At 36.8% G+C, this 16,517-nt stretch overlaps 1 protein-coding gene across 1 annotated transcript in view; it reads left to right on the forward strand.

Moving 5' to 3' along the window:
• LOC129799105 (uncharacterized) overlaps window positions 1–10,399 on the forward strand; it is a 49,319-nt gene extending 38,920 nt beyond the window's left edge. The window contains exon 3 of the mRNA XM_055842741.1: window positions 3,079–10,399. Coding sequence (XP_055698716.1) covers window positions 3,263–6,745 — 3,483 coding nt within the window. The 5' untranslated portion in view covers window positions 3,079–3,262 and the 3' untranslated portion in view covers window positions 6,746–10,399. The remainder of the gene's footprint in view (window positions 1–3,078) is intronic.
• Window positions 10,400–16,517: the final 6,118 nt, after the last annotated feature.

Below are 16,517 nucleotides of genomic sequence, written 5' to 3' on the forward strand. Positions count from 1 at the left end.
TCTTACAAAACCGAAAACTTGATACTTGGTGTATCAAAATGACAATTAACAATCTACAACTTATTTCAATTTAACCTTAAAGAGTTTTGTTGAACACGCACGGAGGTTATTTTAATACGTTTTAGGGTTACTCACAAACCTCATCAAGTGTATTTTTGGTGTTTGTTTCTACACCATTTAATAAAATTTGTCTGGCTATTGGTGTTAGATTTATCACAGTTAGTTTACGTTTAAACCAAAGGGTCTGCTTGAAGAGTGTGTGCTATAAACGGTATCAACTATTATACTTAAACAATCGAAACAATCTCTTCACAAAAACGTATCTTTTCGTTATTTAAAATTCCAATTTTTCATCTTAGAAAAAAATTGTTCTTAGTGTATTCCTGGATACGCAAGGAAGGAAACTATTGGGAAGGATTTACATAAAGGAAATCCTAAAAAGGAAACCCTAATGGTCGCTTAATGTCCTTTGTTACCAAAATTTGGGTTTTTTTTTCAAAATTAGTACACTATGTACTAAAATCAAACAAAATTCTCTAAAATTAATTCCAATATTATGTAAAATCAGTGCTAAAATATTAAATCAATCGATTTCAAAATGTACTATAAAATCAATGCGATAGTGTTCTAAAATTAATGCCACAATATACTAAAAAAATCTATTTAAAAAAATTGATAGCGTTTTGGCGCTGAACTGAATGCTGAGAATAATCTAAAATCAATGCCAAAATATAATTATTTAACATCAATATGTACTAAAATCAATTCTGGATTGTACTTAAAATTACTACTAAAGAACAAGAGATTTATGGCTGTGAATTTAATGCCAGTGAGGATTTAAAATCTATGTCAAAATGATGTGAAATAAGTGCTATAAATGTACTGAAATCAATACGAAAGTGTTCTTTACTGTCAGAGTGTACTAAAGAATGCACTAAAATCAATGCTAGATTGCACTAAAAACAACTACTAAAATATAAGAGATTTATGGCAGAGAATTTAATACCAAGAATGATCTAAGAATTATGGTACTATTGCAATGAAAAATGAAAAGAAGAAAACAGTTTTTTTAGTACAGAATTTCTCTCGTGTAACTTCTCTGAATAATCGTCTTGTCTGTTTTTCCCAGTTCTCGTCGTGTTCTAAAACCGCCGAACAGTCTTGACAGGAAACAATATAAAGGATATTCAATTACCAACATAAGAGCAATCATGTACTAAAAGAAAGATTTTCCCATTTAATTTTTCATCGGAATATCACCATTATGGCGTTAAATTTAATGCACAGAAGAATCTAAAATCAATTCCAAAATACGTATAAAAACAATAAATATCAAAATGTACTAAAATAAATTCGAGAATATGCTCTAAAATTAATACCGCAATATACTTAAAAAAAAACTACTGCAAAGATAAGAAACTTAGAGCCAATGGCTTTGAGTTTAATTCCCAGAATGGTTTTTAAATAGTCTTAAATGGTCCACCAGGTTTAGGAGCCTATTCAATACCATAAATAGCATAAAAATTATATATATTAGAACTTCGTTTTCTCTCCAGAAATTCAAAGACTTATTAAATAAATCCAATTGCAATTAGGATCGAAAGAACACCTCTTTGACAGGAAACCACTATTGACACTTTTGTCAAAATCTTGAAAATATATTTAAAGTATCTAATAAAATGTAAATAATATGACGTTTTTTCTTTATTCTACGGTCTCTGATAAGGATAGATGTTTAAATTTCGTATTCCAAATGGTACAGAGTAGGGTGTTAATAAGTCCTGACACGACTTCTTAATGTGTCAATAGCTGTTCTTTTCAGCCTAAATCGTTTAAAGAATTCTGCTACCATTGCAATTTTTTTTAGTACCATTCTTTTTAGTACATATTTGCTCTCGTGTGAGTGCTCTGCATAATCGCCTTTTCTGTTTTTCTCCATTCTCGTCGTGTTCTAAAACCGCTAAACAATCGTGACAGAAATCAACACGACGAAAAATTTATTGAAGAAAAGCGAATAAGAGCAGTCATGTACTAAAAACTTTTTACCTTTTCATTTTTCATTAGTATATCTCTGTTATGGAGCTATTCCAATGGAAACTGAATGTGTTTTAAACAGGTGTGTGAATGTGTTCGAGAGAGGAACCAACACAAAGAAACCTTGATAATGCAAAAGCACTTGGGGACAGTAAAGTGCTAGAAGAACTTGTAGTTTACATGACTTATAAAATGGGGTCTGTGAATAAAATAAATTCGTATCTCTTACCGTTTATCCTATAGGGCAAAGTACTCTCCCTTCGAACGTTTATGCCTTCGAATAATGTGAATTTTCTCTTATTTTTCCTTAAAAAATTTACACATTAAGTAAAAGAAATTCACATTATTCGAAGGCATGAACGTTCGAACGGAGAGTACTTTCCCCTAATCCCGAAACCGAGCGATAAAACAAGCAAAAAACGGGTCATATTTCTGTTGAAATGAGTACTAAAATTATTATAAATATTGCTGAAACTTCGAGATCGAGCAGTACATTAACTAGAAACCTGCCACGAAAGGTGACACTCGAAGACACGTTGAACAAATTGATTTCTTCACCTTCACGATCAAACGACTCATCAGCCACAATCCTTAATAGTTAACAAAAGTCTAAATGGAAGATGATCGAGCACTTTCCGAGGGTTTGTTTGTAATACTGCAATGTATTGGACGACATATGGTTGGTATCCTGATAGGCCCACTTTCGATCCAAGATTAATTGTACCCTGAATGATCCTCTGTTGACTTTAACACCTCAACATGCTATTTCTATGATTTTTTTTCGTCAATTCATCGGGTCAAAAAGTGATCGTTGCAACAGAGCGGAAATGGAATTAAAAAGCAAATGAACAATTTTTTTTTTCAATTCGATAGAGTGAGAAGTAGATAAAAAAAAGTAACAAAGTGAAAAATTGAAAACACATTTCCAGGAAGCTAATCGATATTTTCTCAATTACGACAAAAAAAAAACAGCAGAAGAATAATTACACAAACACCTCCTTCAACGATGCGTTTTTAATTGTGACCAATTAATTGTCTTTTCAGGTGAAGGAGTGCGTGAGAGTTGCGAAAATTGCCTTGGACATCCGCATGTGCGTGAAGTGTTGGAAAATGTGGGTGGTGTAAGGCTGAAAGTGTGTGGAGAGAGGAAGTGAATATAAATTCACCCGTAAAAAAGAAAAAGGTTCAGCACCCACCAAATGCGCCCCATGTTTCATCCGAGGCATTAATGAGTGGATCCTACGATCCTCTGTCAGCCTACAACCTATTCCATCGACATCCGAGCTCAAGTAGCGGCGCTAAGGCGCCGCCATCCGGCCACCGAGTGTCCACTGGCAAACAGAGTAGCGCCACTAGCACCAGACAAATGGTGATGTCGCCGAGTAGACGTCCATCGCCACCGGGAATCGCTGCACATCCAATCAACATGCACCTGGGCTCCCTGGCGCACTCACAGATGCAACTGCAGTCGCAGATGCACCAAAAATTGGCGGCTGGGCTGACGCCCAACCACATGAGTCACTTCTTCAAGAGTCCTTCCACCTCTCCCCATGGCGGCGGACTCAATAACAATAACTCCCCCACGAGTATTGGCTCAGCATCGAGTCCACTCAATCACCTCCAGAATATGCAACCATTTGACTTCCGGAAACTCGGGGCTCTCGGAGCTTTTCCGGGAGCTCTGCCGGGAACTCGACTGAGTCCAGAATTGGCACAGCATCATCTGCAGCAGCAACAGGCGGCTGCTGCGGCTGCTCATGCTCGACGCCGCCTCTCGGAGTCTGCCTCTGAGAAGGCTCTGCAGAATCATGCAGCTGGACTGATGAATCTCTCAATGTCAGGTCACCATCTACCCTTCCCACTTCCGCCACCGCCTCCACCAACGTCAGCCGCTGCTGCTATGTCCCTAGCCTCATCACTCAATCACTCAGCCGCCGCCATGGCGGCTGCTGTGTCAGCCAATCCTCTGGCTGCAAGTCTCATGGCTCAGTCATTTCCTGGACTGATAGCAGCCTCGCAGCAGCAATCCAGTGGCCGAAGCAAATCTCCCTCCCACCATATCTCCCGAGAAGAGCGCAAAGAACGTCACTCCCATGAGAATCATCAGGATCGGGGTGAGGAAAATACCAATAGCGCCCTCAATCTCAGCCGGGACGCTGTGAATACACCCACGGGACGCAAGAGTCCCAAAATCCCACGGGATTCTCAGCAACAGTCCCTGCCACGAATGCCCGGAGGAGATCGTGGGAGTTCGGGCCAAACCAGTGACAGAGTCAGTGGTCTTCCGCCCAATCATCACATCCGCAAGCCACACAGTCCCGCCAAACGTCAATGGGGCTCAGTGCCCATCAATCTCGGCACGCAGTTCATCAATCCGGCCACGGGGAAGAAGCGTGTACAGTGCAATGTGTGCCTAAAGACGTTCTGCGACAAGGGAGCACTCAAGATCCATTTCTCAGCTGTGCATCTGAGAGAGATGCACAAGTGCACAGTGGAGGGCTGTAGCATGATGTTCAGTTCCAGACGATCTCGAAATCGCCACAGCGCCAATCCCAATCCCAAACTCCATTCACCCCATTTGCGCCGGAAGATCTCACCCCACGATGGTCGCAGTGCTCAGCCCCATCCAATGCTGCTGCAGGGACCGGGAAGTATGATCCCCGGAGGACTGAATCCACTGCATCCCTTCGGTCCCTTCCCACTGCTCACCCCACCGCCAGACATGAGGCACCATCTGGAATTCAAGCAGAATCTCGAGCTACATCATCGCCTGGAGCAGCATGAGAAGGCCAGGGAACGCGAAAGTCGCTATCAGGCCCATGAGGAGTGGAGCAAAGCTTCGCGCTCTGATCAGGACAGCGTCCAGGATGACGATGGGGACGATGAGGAAGATGATGGAATTGTTGTGGTGGGAGATGAAGAAGATCTTCACCATTCGGACAAAATGTCTCACTCCGGATACTACGAAGATATGAGTGACAACAAAAAATCCGAAGCTGAAGATACAGATGATAATATGCAGCCGGAAGATTTTAGTGTCTTCCGGGACAAGGCGAAGCATTCAGTATCCTCAGATGCTGACGATATCAATAGCAATGTGGATAGCAATGAGGATTCCCTGAGCCTGGCAGATGCTCATGGGACCAAAGAAGATGGTGGCTCATGTCTTCCCATCAATAAACGGAAGCGCAAGAGTCAGAATCCCACTCGGTGCGCCATTATGGGCAGTGATCACATGTCCAATGAGGAGGATTCCAGTGACTTGAATTTCTCCGGACCTGTTCAGGAGGAGCCCCAGCCACTGATAAAACGAGTACGTTCGGATGAAGAGCTGACTCCACGCTCCAAGGAAAGTCCCAAAATCCTACCATCTCCTCCACCAACCCCATCGAGTCACGATCGTCGGGTTCTGTCACCGCCAATTTCCCGGACTGTTGTGAAAAGTGAACCCATGGATGTGAAACAGGAACCTGAAGATGAGGATGAACAGCCAGAGAATCTAACCCTGGACTTGTCAGCAAGGAAGAGATCTAGCACCCCAATAACTGGGAAAGCTGACGTGAATGCCAATGAGAAGGAACAGGAAGACATAAAGCCTGCATTAGTGTCTCCTCCTGCCAGGATAAAATCCCCACCATCAGCACGGGAAGATGTTCCACTGAGTTTGAAGAAGGAATCATCCCCGGAGAGGGACAATCAACGTCCAGAATCTCGGACAAGTCGCAAAAGTGACGAGAGTATGGACTCAGCAAATGCCCTAAGACGCCTGGAAAATCTATCACAGAATCACTTCAATGAGTTGATAATGTCCAGGAACAACTTCTTAGGACCACAATTTCCACCATTGAGTTTTATGATGGGTGGAGCACCACCGAGTCCGGCTCGATCAGGTGCCAGTTCTCCAGAAGGTGGTGCTGGAAATGAGTCAGCCGGCGATGAGGGTGACAGCGAGGATGACATGTACGATCCATATGAAAATGGTAATTTCATGGGCATGGACGTACCCATTGACAAAGACAATCCTCGACGGTGTGCAGCGTGCGGGAAGGTCTTCCAGAATCACTTTGGCGTGAAGACACACTATCAGAATGTACATCTGAAACTCCTGCACAAGTGCAATGTGGATGGTTGCAATGCAGCCTTCCCATCGAAGCGCAGTCGTGATCGACACAGTGCAAATCTCAATCTCCACCGCAAACTCCTGTCCACAACGTCAGATCGCCCGGAAGATATGACAGTGGACAAGTCATTTGCCTCTTTGGCATCTCACACGGAACTCCTGGCACGGCTGTATGCTGATTCCCAGGGGCTACCGCTGAATCTGGAGGCACTGAAGCAACAGCTACCAGCAGCTCATCCACTAACTGAGCACTTCCTAAATGGTGCTGGAGGTGCTCCTGGCGATCATCGTTTCCCACCGGCTCCACATGGAGCACCTGGACCCCTTCTCTTCCCACCACTTGGTGGTCTGGCCGGCTTTCCAGGACTTTCGTCTTTTGCATCGCACCTCCTACCTCATCCACTCAATGGATTCTCAGCCTCACTTGCGCGACGCACCTCGTCGGACTCAACTTCACCAGCTTCAGCCAATTCACCACCCGCCAGTGCCCGTGGCACATCTCCTGCCTCCCAGCATCCCGACGACGAAAGACGCTCACCACTTGAAGATGCTCGCCAGCGTCACAGTCCAGAGCGGCTATCCACCTCGTGACGCTACCCCTTCAGCCACCTGCCGCCAATCGGGGGCGTCTCTCACCACTGGTGATCATATCAGGCATCCCCGGACAACGCCACGAGACACTCTGATAAGTGCCCAGTGATATGATTTTCTCAATGATCTTCTTACTTTATTAAATTATACCTCCGGCTCATCCCCAAAATCCTTTGGACTTCCTTAAAATCTCCCAAGTTACGTCAAACGGGGAGAAATACCCCTCTTTTAGAATATCTTTTTAGCAGGGGAGTGCAAGAACCGTTTGAAACCGAATAAACGTCAAAATAAATTTCCCGTCAAATCATTGCTCTACGGTATATTCTAGTACATTCAGAGGAAATCTGTAGATTTTCTAAAGAATTTCTGTCAGAAAATCTTTAGATTTTCGGCAGAAATTCTGCCGAAAATCTGCAGATTCTCGGCAGAATTTCTGCATTGGAAATCTGTATAGTCTCCATTGTCTCAAAAAAAAATATTGTTGATTTATTAAGAAACTGTAGAAGTTACAAAGAAAATGGTAGGGTAAATGGTGGAAAGCGAGACACTTAAGAAAAAAATCAATTTCAAATGCATTTTTAAACCGAATAAATAATTATTTTAACCATTTTTTTTGTATCATGGGATTCTTTGACAAGTATTTTAACAGAATCTTAACAGTTGTTATTAAATATTGCAACCGAATAATCGGAAAATTCACGGAAATTAAAAAATAACACATTTTGAAAAGATGGACAAAATTTTGGAAAGTTGGACAAAAACTTTTGGAAAGTTGGACATAGTGATATTGATGACACAATATCATACAAAATATGTAGAAAATCAAATGTTGAGGGTTTTCTCTGTATACTTGCACATTTGATTGTTATGCTAATCCCTCCTTTATGTCCGGGTAACAGTTGAGGATCGCTAATTACCAAGAAATTTCTGGATGTCCAACCAAAAAGGGGTTCTGTAAATTTCACAGACGCCTCGCGCTTTCCAGCAGTTATAGCTTTAAAGCGGATGCAATTTTTAGCACATTTCAATCCCCTATCCGCCCAAATCCTATTCCACTTGCTTTGAGAGGTCTGTAGAGACTCCTCTTTGTCTTTCTTCCGGTGTTTTTGCGATATTTACTATCCGTTCTGTCAGAAAAAGGGGTCTTCGGAATCTGGAAATCTTTGCCGCCTTTTCCAGGAGATTTTCTCCTTAACAGCTGCTAACTGCTATTGGAACTATCTTCCGGATACTTAAGGATCTTTGTCGTCCTTGTTAACATGATTTCACTGCACAAAACCACCAAATTTATTCACAAAATCAACTTGTCCAAGATTTCATAAAACTTGTTTTGAAAGCAACGCGAAATTAAATCACTTTTCTATCCTTTTTAAATGTAGTATTTCACAAATATTTTTTATTCACCTTTTAAATGGATGTATGTCCTTCGATTTTCACTGCGGACTTAACAATATTTCACAAATTATGCCGAAAAATCAAACAAAACACTTTGATATTTTCCTAGCAACTTCCATAAGAAACAGAGAAAATGACAACTACCGTGTCAAGGTTATGAATATCACGTATGCAATACATTTTCTAAATTCTCCTTGCAAGTCACCCTTTGATTGTTTTATAACGATTTTTGCATTTTTAACTTCTAAAATAATCATAAAATTAGGTTTAATCATCTTTTTATCGAAAATTGAAATATTTAATTGATTTATTATCAAGTTTTTAAGGAGGTGTCTCACATTCCAGACTGCTTTGTCCAACTTTCCAAACTGTCTCGCTTTAGGCAAATGACCCTATGTTCTGCTTAACAAGCATTACCGATTAAACATTTTAGATAACTAAAAAGTTGCGAGCAAAAATACTAATTTCTTAAAAATCGCCAATCGAATGATACAAAAACACGAGATTTAAGTCGACACTGTGTTTAAAGATATCACTTAACTATTCTCTACTTAGAACACGGCGTCGCAGAATTCTTTATTTTATATAAACACTGTGAAATCACCAAGAATCACTCTATTGATTTTTGCAAACATCAGTGAAAAATATATTCCATCTTTTCTGACATAGCTGTCTGGAAAGTCTGGAATGTAGAAAAATCTACAGAAAATCGGCAAAATATCTACAGAAATTCGTCAGAGTATGCACCAGGATTCGTCAGAAAATCTGGAAAAATTTCTGACGAATTTTGTCCCAAGCTCAAATAAAATTCCTAGGAATATCTACAGATTTCTCGGCAGATTTTCGACAGAGGTGTAGATATTTTCTGCAGAAAACTTAAAGATATCTGACGAAATTATTTGACGGGAAGTTTCATTTGACGTTTGTTCGGTTTCAAACGGTTCTTGCACTCCCCTGCTTTTTAGAGTGGAGGCATATGCAAGTGACATCTCCCGGAAATATTATGATTTTTTTCGTCGAAAATAAAGTGCAATATTGTAATCATTTTAGGATTATGTTTAAAATGGAATTTTTCTCCTAGGTTTACGCGCAACTATTCATAGAAGAAGGTTTAGTAAAAAGAAAAAGAAAAATGTCGCAAAAAATCATCATATTTCAAGAAAAAAAATATCTCCATTAAGCTCCAGTTAAAAATAAAAATATTACACATAGAGAATTAAAAAGATAAAAAATAAAGAAAATGCAAAAAATACATAATCGTAGACTATTAGAGAAAAAGAGTATGACTTAAGGCTCCAACACCAACTTAATTGACTCGATGTACATACATAAGTGAATATAATTAATAAAAAAAAATTAATGATATAGTGATTAAATTAATTAAAAGGTGAGATATGTAGTGAATAAATATTTCAAAAAGCAAAACAACAAAAAAAAACATCTTGTCCTTCAAGTATTACTAAATTTTTATCATTATTGCGCACTCTTCAACTTCCTTCCCTTCGGAATGATATATATTTCTTGTATAAAGAAAAAAAAATTGAAAAAGAAAAAAACCAAGAATTAGTGGTATTAAAGCTGTTTCTCAAAACTATTTCTTTTTGATTTTCAGAAAGAGACAATTTTCTAGAATAAAAATGCTGTAAAATAGAATTTCAGAAATCTAGCGTAGATTTAATAAAAATTCAAATTTATTGAAATAAAATTTTTTTTGTGGAAAAAAATACGTAAAAGTGAATGAAGAAGCTTTTTAGTGAGGAAATGAAATAAAAGAAAAATCGAAAAATATAAATATTGCAAAAAAATATGGTAAAATCTCTTAAGGAAAATATTTAAAATAAAAAAATAAAGTAATAAAATGTATACGAAATTTAGAAAAATTTTTCATGAGGATTATCACTTCCTCGCAAGTCCCCTCTCAAAAAAAAAGTATCACCACTTTATACAACTATCTTATAATAGGAATTTATTCTTCTCGGCAAAGAAAACATGAGTCTCCTAAACATTGCAGCTTCTTCAGCATGATTGAAGATTGACGAATGATTATAAATTATTTAACAGAAAAAAAATCCCTATAAGAAATGTAAAATTTAAAGGTAATAATTATTCCTATAATCAATATTATAAACATAATTATTGGCTCTAAATCAGTTAAATGAACAAATTATGATGATAAAAGGAAGAGAAACAAATAAAAAGAAACTTGCTGTTGAAAATAACAAAAAAAAACGTCTTCTTATTTCAAATGGCCACCATGGGGCACGATCAATACTGAAGCTTGTCTTCACAATTGGGAAGCTGAAAGAAATGGCAGAAGATGCTTGGACGTGGAGTCAAACAGAAAATGTACAAAGTCTTCCTTCTTCTTAAATGTTACGAGAAAAGATATACAAACACGCCAAATGCACTGAGAAAATTGAACGGTGGGTATGGGAAAAAAAGAGGGAGGCTGCAGTGAATCTTCGAGGGCTTCTCTTAGTTCCTCTTCGGTCGCTTCTGCTGAAGTCACTCTCATTATATTTCTTTTGTTTCCATTCCTTTTTTTTCTCTCTTAAAACTTCTCTTTTCCCTGGATCAACAGACAAACATGCTGACCACAGAAGAGACACAAGCGGCGGTAGTTTTATCCCCACAACTCCTATACAGTGGACATGAAAATTATACTGCCACCTTAATTCTAATAAATCCCCCCAAGTAGCAAACCACAGTAATTTTTGAGTTACATTTCCATATCTTGTCCAAATAAAGAAATGAGGTGGAAAGTAAGGAAAGTTTGCTCCATTAACGAGAAAAACTCCTGAAATTGCAGAAAGTAAAACCCGAGGAGAATAAAATTAAGGTAAGTAATACTTACGAAATAATTACCATAAACAATACGTCAATAAACTACATGACTAGAACCAAATCATAAATCATGAAAATATCATTATGTAGTCGTGTATAATGGGGACAGTGAACAGAGCTGTAACTTCTGTGGAAAACCGTCCGATCACTCCAATCATCGGCACTAGGGGAAAGTGCTCTCCCTTCGAACGTTCATGCCTTCGAATAAAATGAATTTTCTTTTGGTTTTACTAAGAGACTTTCACATTTCTATTAAATATTAGTTGGCTTATCATCAATTGTTGATAATTCCATGATAATTTAGTGTAAATCTCTTACGAAAAACTAAAAAAATTCACATATTCGAAGACATGAACGTTCGAAGGGAGAGCACTTTCCCCTAATTTGCCCACACTGAGAAAAAAAGGGGTGCGATTAACTCTTTTTTCTCATAACTTTAACACTTTTTATGTGTAAAAATATATCAACATTTTTTAATGTTAATTTTACACCTTTTTAAGGGTAAAATTTACATGAATAAGGGTAACTCTAACCCCTAAAACACCTAAAAAGCATAAAATTTACACAGATTTCGGATCAATGCTGCAGGGTAAAACTAACATTTTGGAATGTTATTTTAACTTTTTCGGATTTCCCTCAGTGCAGTCTCACAGAGGGTTCACCATTCAACTGATCGACACAGAATCAATTTGACACTTTGATAAAGAGAACACCCATCCTCGAAACGTCATATTAAATAAAATTGTGAAAATCGAGAAAAGTTCTGTGATTCCGTCCATTTCTTGCTCCTTGGGTTGCATAGTATTTATTATGAATATTTTGAAGCAAGCGCCTAGCAAGTTGGCCTTTTTATATGGAACTATTTGAAGCCAATTCCTAAATTGATCTCGGACTCAGCTCACAGTTCTCCGAGGGAAAAAAATTATTTAAACAAAAATTTAGTATATTTATCCCTCCATACGGAAAGGTATCTTATAATACGCAAAAACTTCTCACTTTTTAAATATTTAGTATAACGATCACGAGTGCAGAAAAATTCCCATACGCATTTGTATGTGAAAGTAAGAAATTGGCTTCAACTTTGAGGGCCACTCGTCGGGGACTAGTTTGGAGGAATGCTTTCAACAATTTCACTCAAGGGGGAGATAATAGGGTCGGAAGTGGTGTACAGCTGAAAATGAAGTGCTTGGAAGTCTTTGGAAGTGGGAGTGTTCGAATATAAACTCTTTTCTGTCTAATTCCGTATTTTTCAGACTACGTTACTTTTATTTGAGATTTTTAATTCAAGCGGCAGTATAATTTGAAAAGGTTTGTTGAAATTCTCAAGTTCGGCTATTACAATGAAATGGAGCAAATACGCTAAAAATTATTACAATAGCTTAATTTGTGTCGTATTTGATCTGAGGAAAATATTCAGTTGAACAATAATTTTGCTTAATTTTTGCAGGAATTTCAAATTCATGTAGTGGCACGAAAAAAATGACATAGCATTGCAGTTGACTTTCAATCAATTTGATATAATTTTTTTCTACTTTATCGTATTCGTTTGACTTTTTCGCAAATGTCATTAAACGGTATCCCATAGGTTACCTCCACCATTTTTTGTTTACTTTTTTGCATATACTGTATTATATCTTTTCAATGCCAAAAGTATTCTTCAAAAAAGTAGATTTGTATTTTCGAGGACTATTACAAAATGAGGAACGAAAAGGTGCATTTGTAATATTTAATGTTAGACTATAATTTTGGAAAGGTCTAAGTGATGAACTTCCATTAAAGAAACATTTTGGGGGTGTATTTAGATCGCGTCCTTGCTATAAGGATGATTAAAAAGTGGCTTTGAAAATTTAGAAATAGGGATTTATTCTTCGAAATACCAATTCCATTTTAAAAGGTCTCTAATATTGATGCCAATATTGTGAGTATCCTAGCGGAAGAAATTTTGTAGTTAACAATTGAAGAAACTGTTAAAATGACGGAAAACAATAATTAGATCGTATTTCGCTATGTAGAAAGGCTTGGATGTGTTTAAAAGCTCGGCACGTAGGTGCCACATTCTTTCACTCAAAGGAAATAGGGTAACTTTATGATTGTGGCCGTTTTTTCTCCTGATATGTTGCGATAAAAAAATCTTTTCTGCGGATCGATAGGTGACAGGTAATGAGGAATTGATCTAATACAATAATAGTGAAAAAGATCCTGGAAAAAATAGTCAAGCTTGTTGCAAAAGTTGATTAGCAATCATCGCAATCATCTAAAACTTTTCCTATGAATACAAAATGTTTTAATTTTAAAGGATTTTGAAACCAGATAGAGAATCGAGATCAATAAAAGGTGAAGATACGTCTGATGTGCTGAATTAGTTGTTGCACTCGTACTTTTGAATTATTACAGACTTTCAAGCACAGGTTTAATAATTAGAAACGACAATACATATTTTTCCAAAAGTAGCTTCACTGGTCTCTTAGAAAAATTCAAAAAATCTTAATAACCCTTATTCGTAAAACGCAGATAATATTAAAATATTGAAAGTAAGCAAAAATATCTGGCGCTAGTAATTCAAAATTATAACCAAAATTTTAAAAAATATATGTAAGAATAAATTTCTTGATATTTTTTAAGAATTTTTCTTATTATTTTTTTCATTATATTAAAAAAAATTATTTATTTTTAAGTATAAGAAGTGCATTAAGTGCTGGAAGTATTGCCACATTTTCGAGAGTGTTGCGAAGATTTGGAAGTGCGAAGTCCTTTTCCATACAAATCGTGGAAGTGCCTGGAAGTGGTGTACACATTTTCACCCTAATGTCTCCCTCTTGATTTCACTAATAAAACAATTAAATTATTACGTAGATTACTAACGTGACAAATATAAGATATATGTAAGTAAGGCTACCTCCGCACAAGGTAAGTTTGAAAACATAATCTTTACCTTTTTCAATCGGGCGACAAATTTTGTTGAAATTTTTATATCAAGCTAATTCGCTGAAATTCGCTGTAGTTCTTCCTATTTAATCGTGATTCTTTATAATTGAGCGCTTTTTGTGGAATTTACAAAGGCTTTGACGTTCAATTCTATCGCTAAACCGGATGACATTTTGCCCCATATTCCCAATTGAGAGAGAGTCTACTGTACAATGCCCGATCTCTAATCCGGGTCGCCGTCATCCGGACGAGCTATCGACGATTACATTTAAAATAATTTTGAGGTCATGTATGCATGTGTGTTCAGCAGTGAAAATGAATTATTCTGTGATGTTTTTGTTTAATAAATGAAGTATAATAACATAGAATTCTCTAATTATGTCTTTTTAATCTCTTTTTAAACTTTTATTCTAATTCTACAAAAAAAACTTGTATTATATTTGCGAGACGTTGAACAAATTCAAAAAATCCATCCGGATTACGAAGCGGACATCCGTCAATACCAAATTACACATCTTTTAAAAAAAAAATAGTACACTTTAATTAGTTATCATATAAATTAACAGCAAAAAAATAAATTTGATCAGCAAAAAATCAAATATGATCAAATTTAAGACAATTTAATCTGAAATTTTAAACTCAGCTTAAGTCTTTTAAAATTTTCGTCCTCTAACTTAAAATATTAAAGAAATTTTTTGAACAATCCGCTTACAGATTTAAAAATTTGAATTGCCCATTAAGGAACGATATAAAAGTTCAATGTACAGAGAAAATGAAGTATGAACGATCTTACACGGAATCCATTCCAATAGAATAAATCTGAGTATAGATCTCAAACCTCTTTAATTCCGATTATTACTCAAAATTGAATAAATAAACCAATTTTTTACCAATGATCACTAAACATAATTTAGCGCTTTCTATCAGTGACTTAATTAATTTTGCAACCACTGTATAAAAGCCATGTATAGCCGAAGAACAAGATCTTAAAACAGAGGTGGAGTCCACAACTTATCCATATTGTGTCTTGTCTCGATGTCAAGAATGCCAGACGCTCCGCCCTCGTAAAAAAAAGATCTCTTCTCATTAACCTCACCAGAGAGACGATCAGTCCCAAAAGTCTCATGAGGACATAAGAAAAATTGGCAATTTTTGTTGAACCAACTAATTCATATAGTCATTGGATAAACGGGGAAAATCTTGCAGAAAACTTTCGCAATTGGTAGAGAAAGGAAATGAGACACAATTTCCGGTGTGAACTCTTTTTCTCACCATCAAGAGGAAATTATCTCTCGTGTATGTTTTTGGCAATAGAGACATAAATGCCACAAGAATTCGTTTCGGGTGTTATTTTTGGAGCAAAATCTACCCAACTTCATTATTCGCATTTAATGACCAAGAACAATAATAGAACACAACAGTTTAATGTCTCTTCTTATAATCCTCACACTCTTTTCCTCCTTCTCACCCACTCATTTCGCTTAATCTCATGTCGTGGTCTGTGTTTTACTTTCAAATAAAACGACGAAATTATGATGAAACATTCCATTAATAGCTACCTATTGCGAGTGCTGAAGAAAATCCTCTTGGATAAGGAATCCACTTGAAAATCCATACATTTGGCATTTTCATTGAGAAGCAGCTTCAAACAACTTTTCTTTTATACTGCAAGAATTTTTCGATTTTAAAAATCCTACAAAAAAAGTGTGTGGCTGATAGTGAAAGTTGTTTCTCTACCGAAGTATATGTTTATTAGTAAAAATTTTTAAAAAGTATTTATTCGCCAAAACAATGAGAGGTGAAACCTCTTTGGTCAGCAAAAAATCAAATTGAATCAGTAGATATAGGTATTTGATTGAAGTAATAATCGCAATTAGGGAGAGGTCGGGTTATAACCCGAAAAAGTCGTATAACGATCTAGCCCTACAGTTATACGGGCTAGATCGTTATACGACTTTTTCGCCTATTTCTAAATTATGCTGATCCTTACAATTATTTTATTTAGATCCACAATTATTTAGTTTCCATTACAAATATGCGAAAAAATCGTATGCCAATGTAGCCCCACAGGTCAAAGTAGCCCCACCTCCCGCTACCCAGACTTCCGTTTTTCTGACGTAAAACTTACCTCGAAAAAATTACGCAAATATTTTGAAAGACAAACATTACCTTGTTCGATTTTCACGTTATTTTAATAAAGTAGAAGTAACACAATATTGATGTGAGAAAGCCACTAGATCCCTTAGCTACCCCAAGTAATTTCTATGACGTGATAATAACGTTTTCATTACCTTATTTGTACACTATAATAAAATTTTGTGTATTATTTCTCTTATAATGGAAATTGAATAAGGTTAATTCTTTTTTAATAAGGCTAAACCTTTAACAAAAATTATAACTAACTGTTCACAGCAGAGTAGATAAACAATCATAAAAATCACCCTTCTAACCAAATAACAATCATAAATAAACGAGACTTTCAGCACACTTCCTCAACAAATTCAATTGAATGAGTGTAAAATATAAATAATGTTGATACAAACAACTTCACACAGCCGCGATTTGATATCCATCTTGGGTAATATCACCCATTTAATTATCCACCCCC

The sequence above is a fragment of the Phlebotomus papatasi genome, chromosome 1 (genome assembly GCF_024763615.1).
Source record: "Phlebotomus papatasi isolate M1 chromosome 1, Ppap_2.1, whole genome shotgun sequence".
Classification (NCBI taxonomy): domain Eukaryota; kingdom Metazoa; phylum Arthropoda; class Insecta; order Diptera; family Psychodidae; genus Phlebotomus; species Phlebotomus papatasi.